The sequence below is a fragment of the Aquarana catesbeiana genome, linkage group LG06, assembly GCF_042186555.1.
Source record: "Aquarana catesbeiana isolate 2022-GZ linkage group LG06, ASM4218655v1, whole genome shotgun sequence".
NCBI lineage: Eukaryota > Metazoa > Chordata > Amphibia > Anura > Ranidae > Aquarana > Aquarana catesbeiana.
The window spans coordinates 342,373,383-342,381,314 of NC_133329.1; the positions used below are offsets into that span (position 1 = coordinate 342,373,383).

General features: G+C 56.3%; 1 protein-coding gene across 4 annotated transcripts in view; it reads right to left on the reverse strand.

Moving 5' to 3' along the window:
* UBR3 (ubiquitin protein ligase E3 component n-recognin 3) overlaps positions 1-6,451 on the reverse strand; it is a 327,861-nt gene extending 321,410 nt beyond the window's left edge. For 3 of the 4 annotated variants that reach the window (XM_073633943.1, XM_073633941.1, XM_073633940.1), the window contains exon 1: positions 5,919-6,451. In XM_073633943.1, coding sequence (XP_073490044.1) covers positions 5,919-6,346 — 428 coding nt within the window. In that variant the 5' untranslated portion in view covers positions 6,347-6,451. The remainder of the gene's footprint in view (positions 1-5,918) is intronic. The other variant, XM_073633942.1, reaches the window with a different exon arrangement.
* Positions 6,452-7,932: the final 1,481 nt, after the last annotated feature.

Genomic DNA, 7,932 nt, shown 5'->3' on the forward strand with positions numbered 1-7,932 from the left:
GGGAGGACAGTAGTGGGGAGGACAGTAGTGGGGAGGACAGTAGTGTACAGTAGTGTAGTGTACTGTATTGGGGTGGACAGTAGTGGGGTGGACAGTAGTGGGGTGGACAGTAGTAGGGAGGTCTGTCTTGGGGTGGACAGTAGTAGGGAGGTCTGTCTTGGGGTGGACAGTAGTAGGGAGGTCTGTCTTGGGGTGGACAGTAGTAGGGAGGTCTGTCTTGGGGTGGACAGTAGTAGGGAGGTCTGTCTTGGGGTGGACAGTAGTAGGGAGGTCTGTCTTGGGGTGGACAGTAGTAGGGAGGTCTGTCTTGGGGTGGACAGTAGTAGGGAGGTCTGTCTTGGGGTGGACAGTAGTAGGGAGGTCTGTCTTGGGGTGGACAGTAGTAGGGAGGTCTGTCTTGGGGTGGACAGTAGTAGGGAGGTCTGTCTTGGGGTGGACAGTAGTAGGGAGGTCTGTCTTGGGGTGGACAGTAGTAGGGAGGTCTGTCTTGGGGTGGACAGTAGTAGGGAGGTCTGTCTTGGGGTGGACAGTAGTAGGGAGGACTGTAGTGGGGTGGACAGTAGTAGGGAGGACTGTAGTGGGGTGGACAGTAGTAGGGAGGACTGTAGTGGGGTGGACAGTAGTAGGGAGGTCTGTATTGGGGTGGACAGTAGTGGGGTGGACTGTATTGGGGTGGACAGTAGTGGGGAGGACAGTGGTAGGGTGGACAGTAGTGGGGAGTACAGTAGTGGGGTGGACAGTAGTAGGGAGGTCTGTATTGGGGTGGACAGTAGTAGGGAGGTCTGTATTGGGGTGGACAGTAGTAGGGAGGTCTGTATTGGGGTGGACAGTAGTAGGGAGGTCTGTATTGGGGTGGACAGTAGTAGGGAGGACTGTATTGGGGAGGACAGTAGTGGGGAGGACAGTAGTGGGGAGGACAGTAGTGGGGAGGACAGTAGTGGGGAGGACAGTAGTGGGGAGGACAGTAGTGGGGAGGACAGTAGTGGGGAGGACAGTAGTAGGGTGGACAGTAGTAGGGTGGACAGTAGTAGGGTGGACAGTAGTGGGGTGGACAGTAGTGGGGTGGACAGTAGTGGGGTGGACAGTAGTGGGGTGGACAGTAGTAGGGTGGACAGTAGTGGGGTGGACAGTAGTAGGGAGGTCTGTATTGGGGTGGACAGTAGTAGGGAGGTCTGTATTGGGGTGGACAGTAGTGGGGAGGACTGTAGTGGGGAGTACAGTAGTGGGGTTGCACGCAGTGGGGTGTACAGTAGTGGGGTGGACAGTAGTGGGGAGGACAGTAGTGGGGAGGACAGTAGTGGGGAGGACAGTAGTGGGGAGGACAGTAGTGGGGAGGACAGTAGTGGGGAGGACAGTAGTGGGGAGGACAGTAGTGTACAGTAGTGTAGTGTACTGTATTGGGGTGGACAGTAGTGGGGTGGACAGTAGTGGGGTGGACAGTAGTAGGGAGGTCTGTCTTGGGGTGGACAGTAGTAGGGAGGTCTGTCTTGGGGTGGACAGTAGTAGGGAGGTCTGTCTTGGGGTGGACAGTAGTAGGGAGGTCTGTCTTGGGGTGGACAGTAGTAGGGAGGTCTGTCTTGGGGTGGACAGTAGTAGGGAGGTCTGTCTTGGGGTGGACAGTAGTAGGGAGGTCTGTCTTGGGGTGGACAGTAGTAGGGAGGTCTGTCTTGGGGTGGACAGTAGTAGGGAGGTCTGTCTTGGGGTGGACAGTAGTAGGGAGGTCTGTCTTGGGGTGGACAGTAGTAGGGAGGTCTGTCTTGGGGTGGACAGTAGTAGGGAGGTCTGTCTTGGGGTGGACAGTAGTAGGGAGGTCTGTCTTGGGGTGGACAGTAGTAGGGAGGTCTGTCTTGGGGTGGACAGTAGTAGGGAGGACTGTAGTGGGGTGGACAGTAGTAGGGAGGACTGTAGTGGGGTGGACAGTAGTAGGGAGGACTGTAGTGGGGTGGACAGTAGTAGGGAGGACTGTAGTGGGGTGGACAGTAGTGGGGTGGACAGTAGTGGGGAGGACAGTAGTGGGGAGGACAGTAGTGGGGTGGACAGTAGTGGGGTGGACAGTAGTGGGGTGGACAGTAGTGGGGTGTACTGTAGTGGGGAGGACAGTAGTGGGGAGGACAGTAGTGGGGAGGACAGTAGTGGGGAGGACAGTAGTGGGGAGGACAGTAGTAGGGAGGTCTGTATCGGGGTGGACAGTAGTAGGGAGGACTGTAGTGGGGAGTACAGTAATGGGGTTGCACGCAGTGGGGTGGACTGTAGTGGGGAGGACTGTAGTAGGGTGGACAGTAGTGGGGTGGACTGTAGTGGGGTGGACAGCAGTGGGGTGGACAGCAGTGGGGTGGACAGCAGTGGGGTGGACAGCAGTGGGGTGGACAGCAGTGGGGTGGACAGCAGTGGGGTGGACAGCAGTGGGGTGGACAGCAGTGGGGTGGACAGCAGTGGGGTGGACAGCAGTGGGGTGGACAGCAGTGGGGAGGACAGCAGTGGGGAGGACAGTAGTGGGGTGGACAGCAGTGGGGTGGACAGCAGTGGGGTGGACAGCAGTGGGGAGGACAGCAGTGGGGTGGACAGTAGTGGGGTGGACAGTAGTGGGGTGGACTGTAGTGGGGTGGACTGTAGTGGGGAGGACAGTAGTGGGGAGGACTGTAGTGGGGTGGACAGTAGTGGGGTGGACTGTAGTGGGGTGGACTGTAGTGGGGAGGACAGTAGTGGGGTGGACTGTAGTGGGGTGGACAGTAGTGGGGAGGACTGTAGTGGGGTGTACAGTAGTGGGGAGGACAGTAGTGGGGTGGACTGTAGTGGGGTGGACTGTAGTGGGGTGGACTGTAGTGGGGTGGACTGTAGTGGGGTGGACTGTAGTGGGGAGGACAGTAGTGGGGTGGACTGTAGTGGGGAGGACAGTAGTGGGGAGGACTGTAGTGGGGAGGACAGTAGTGGGGAGGACTGTAGTGGGGTGGACAGTAGTGGGGTGGACAGTAGTGGGGTGGACTGTAGTGGGGTGGACTGTAGTGGGGTGGACTGTAGTGGGGTGGACAGTAGTGGGGAGGACTGTAGTGGGGTGTACAGTAGTGGGGTGGACAGTAGTGGGGTGGACAGTAGTGGGGTGGACAGTAGTGGGGTGGACTGTATTGGGGAGGACTGTATTGGGGAGGACTGTAGTGGGGAGGACTGTAGTGGGGAGGACTGTAGTGGGGTGGACAGTAGTGGGGAGGACTGTAGTGGGGTGGACAGTAGTGGGGTGGACAGTAGTGGGGTGGACTGTAGTGGGGTGGACTGTAGTGGGGTGGACTGTAGTGGGGAGGACAGTAGTGGGGTGGACTGTAGTGGGGAGGACTGTAGTGGGGAGGACTGTAGTGGGGTGTACAGTAGTGGGGTGGACTGTAGTGGGGTGGACTGTAGTGGGGTGGACTGTAGTGGGGTGGACTGTAGTGGGGTGGACTGTAGTGGGGTGGACTGTAGTGGGGAGGACAGTAGTGGGGTGGACAGTAGTGGGGTGGACAGTAGTGGGGAGGACAGTAGTGGGGTGGACTGTAGTGGGGAGGACAGTAGTGGGGAGGACTGTAGTGGGGAGGACAGTAGTGGGGAGGACTGTAGTGGGGTGGACAGTAGTGGGGTGGACAGTAGTGGGGTGGACTGTAGTGGGGAGGACAGTAGTGGGGTGGACTGTAGTGGGGTGGACAGTAGTGGGGAGGACAGTAGTGGGGTGGACTGTAGTGGGGTGGACTGTAGTGGGGTGGACTGTAGTGGGGTGGACTGTAGTGGGGTGGACTGTAGTGGGGTGGACTGTAGTGGGGAGGACTGTAGTGGGGAGGACTGTAGTGGGGTGGACAGTAGTGGGGAGGACTGTAGTGGGGTGTACAGTAGTGGGGTGGACTGTAGTGGGGTGGACAGTAGTGGGGTGGACAGTAGTGGGGTGGACAGTAGTGGGGTGGACTGTATTGGGGAGGACTGTATTGGGGAGGACTGTATTGGGGAGGACTGTATTGGGGAGGACTGTAGTGGGGTGGACTGTAGTGGGGTGGACTGTAGTGGGGTGGACAGTAGTGGGGAGGACTGTAGTGGGGTGTACAGTAGTGGGGAGGACAGTAGTGGGGTGGACTGTAGTGGGGTGGACTGTAGTGGGGTGGACTGTAGTGGGGTGGACAGTAGTGGGGAGGACAGTAGTGGGGAGGACAGTAGTGGGGAGGACAGTAGTGGGGTGGACAGTAGTGGGGTGTACTGTAGTGGGGAGGACAGTAGTGGGGAGGACAGTAGTGGGGAGGACAGTAGTGGGGAGGACAGTAGTAGGGAGGTCTGTATCGGGGTGGACAGTAGTAGGGAGGTCTGTATCGGGGTGGACAGTAGTAGGGAGGACTGTAGTGGGGAGTACAGTAATGGGGTTGCACGCAGTGGGGTGGACTGTAGTGGGGAGGACAGTAGTGGGGTGGACAGTAGTGGGGTGGACAGTAGTGGGGTGGACAGTAGTGGGGAGGACTGTAGTGGGGAGGACTGTAGTGGGGAGGACTGTAGTGGGGTGTACAGTAGTGGGGAGGACAGTAGTGGGGTGGACTGTAGTGGGGTGGACTGTAGTGGGGTGGACAGTAGTGGGGTGGACAGTAGTGGGGTGGACAGTAGTGGGGTGGACAGTAGTGGGGTGGACTGTAGTGGGGTGGACAGTAGTGGGGTGGACAGTAGTGGGGTGGACTGTAGTGGGGTGGACTGTAGTGGGGTGGACAGTAGTGGGGTGGACAGTAGTGGGGTGGACTGTAGTGGGGTGGACTGTAGTGGGGTGGACTGTAGTGGGGTGGACTGTAGTGGGGTGGACTGTAGTGGGGTGGACTGTAGTGGGGTGGACTGTAGTGGGGTGGACTGTAGTGGGGTGGACTGTAGTGGGGTGGACTGTAGTGGGGTGGACTGTAGTGGGGTGGACTGTAGTGGGGTGGACAGTAGTGGGGAAGACTGTAGTGGGGTGGACTGTAGTGGGGTGGACAGTAGTGGGGTGGACAGTAGTGGGGTGGACTGTAGTGGGGTGGACTGTAGTGGGGTGGACTGTAGTGGGGTGGACTGTAGTGGGGTGGACTGTAGTGGGGTGGACTGTAGTGGGGTGGACAGTAGTGGGGAGGACTGTAGTGGGGTGGACTGTAGTGGGGTGGACTGTAGTGGGGAGGACTGTAGTGGGGAGGACTGTAGTGGGGAGGACTGTAGTGGGGAGGACTGTAGTGGGGTGTACAGCAGTGGGGTGGACTGTAGTGGGGTGGTGGACTGTAGTGGGGTGTACAGTAGTAGGGAGGACTGTAGTGGGGAGGACTGTAGTGGGGTGTACAGCAGTGGGGTGGACTGTAGTGGGGTGGACTGTAGTGGGGTGGACTGTAGTGGGGTGGACTGTAGTGGGGTGGACTGTAGTGGGGTGGACAGTAGTGGGGAGGACAGTAGTGGGGTGGACAGTAGTGGGGTGGACAGTAGTGGGGTGGACTGTAGTGGGGTGGACTGTAGTGGGGTGGACAGTAGTGGGGTGGACTGTAGTGGGGTGGACTGTAGTGGGGTGGACTGTAGTGGGGTGGACAGTAGTGGGGTGGACAGTAGTGGGGTGGACTGTAGTGGGGTGGACTGTAGTGGGGTGGACTGTAGTGGGGTGGACAGTAGTGGGGAGGACAGTAGTGGGTGGACAGTAGTGGGGTGGACAGTAGTGGGGTGGACTGTAGTGGGGTGGACTGTAGTGGGGTGGACTGTAGTGGGGTGGACTGTAGTGGGGTGGACTGTAGTGGGGTGGTGGACTGTAGTGGGGTGTACAGCAGTGGGGTGGACTGTAGTGGGGTGGACTGTAGTGGGGTGTACAGCAGTGGGGTGGACTGTAGTGGGGTGGACTGTAGTGGGGTGTACAGTAGTAGGGAGGACTCTATTGGGGTGCACACAGTGGTGTGTACATTCCGGGTGTCCTGACTCACCCGCTCTCCCTCATGACGTTGCTGTCCCCGCAGTCACACGCCCCCCCGGCCTGGCTCCGGAACATGTTGAAGTCGTGTCCGGCATGCTCGCCCTGGTTGAAGCACTCGGCACACAAGGACATACACGGGGAGATGCCGCACGTCCGGCAGCGGTAGGCCACGAAGTTGGCGGTCCACACCAGGCCGCACAGGGTGGCGTTGTCATAGGAACGGACCGCCTGACAGAAGTCCTCGAACTTGTCCCCTCCGGCCAGCAGCGATCGGCACCAGTCCAGGGCCTCCCCGGCCGGCCGCTCCGCGCTCAGCACCCAGTCCAGCAACTCGTTCAGCTGATCCCGGCTCCGCTCCCCCCGGCTCAGCTCTCCCTTCAGCCGGGCCGCCGTCACCTCCCTATCCCGGCAGAGAGGCGGCGGAGATTCAGCCGCCATGATGACTCCTCCGAGCTCTTCACCGCTCCGCTTTACTTTTGTTATCTTCCATACACGGCGCTCCACCGGATCTCGCGAGAACTGCGCCGCCTCCTGTCACTTCTCTGCCCCCGACACTGACAGCAGAAGGGGGGGGGGGGGGGGGGAATCACGTGATACACTGACAGCTCCACACTGACAGCACATGGGGGCACTGCTAGAGCCACACTGATATAACATGGGGGCACTGATATAACATGGGGGCACTGATATAACATGGGGACACTGATATAACATGGGGGCACTGATATAACATGGGGACACTGATATAACATGGGAGCACTGATAGAGCCACACTGATATAACATGGGGACACTGATATAACATGGGGACACTGATATAACATGGGGGCACTGATATAACATGGGGGCACTGATATAACATGGGGACACTGATATAACATGGGGGCACTGATATAACATGGGGGCACTGATATAACATGGGGACACTGATATAACATGATACACTGATAGAACCACACTGATATAACATGATACACTGATAGAACCACACTGATATAACATGATACACTGATAGAACCACACTGATATAACATGATACACTGATAGAACCACACTGATATAACATGATACACTGATAGAACCACACTGATATAACATGATACACTGATAGAACCACACTGATATAACATGATACACTGATAGAACCACACTGATATAACATGGGGACACCGATATAACATGGGGACACTGATAGAGCCACACTGATATAACATGGGGACACTGATAGAGCCACACTGATATAACATGGGGACACTGATAGAGCCACACTGATATAACATGGGGGCACTGATAGAGCCACACTGATATAACATGGGGACACAGATAGAGCCACACTGATATAACATGGGGACACCGATATAACATGGGGACACTGATAGAGCCACACTGATATAATATGGGGACACTGATAGAGCCACACTGATATAACATGGGGACACTGATATAACATGGGGACACCGATATAACATGGTACACTGACAGCTCCACACTGATGCCACTGATAGTAAATGTGTACACTGGCAGCTCCACACTATAGACATAGCAGGTACACTGACAGTTCCAGATTGCGCTCTGCTCCATATACATTTAGACACTAAACCCTCGTACACACGATCAGATTTTCCGTAGACAAAACCGTGGACTTTTGTCTGAAGGGTGTTGGCCAGGAACTTGTCTTGCATACAAACGGCAAGTAATTGTCAGCCAACAATCACAAATGTAGTGACATACTACATGTTTTTCAGCTCTTTAGCGCCACCTTTTGGGCTCCTTCTGCTAATTTCATGTTAGTAGAAGTTTGGTGAGTGTTGATTCGCGCTTTTCATTTTACGCTTTTCATTTCATGCTTTTCATTTCCTTTCTGAACAGCCGTACATCAACCAGACATGTTGCGGAATCAGATTCGATAACATGTTATTTATTATTGGCCCTGGAGTTATTGCTTTGACCCAAGTCTAGGAACAGGAACGGGAGGAGGAGGAGTTCTTGGACCAAAAATTGGTTGCTTTATTAGTCTTGACCAAT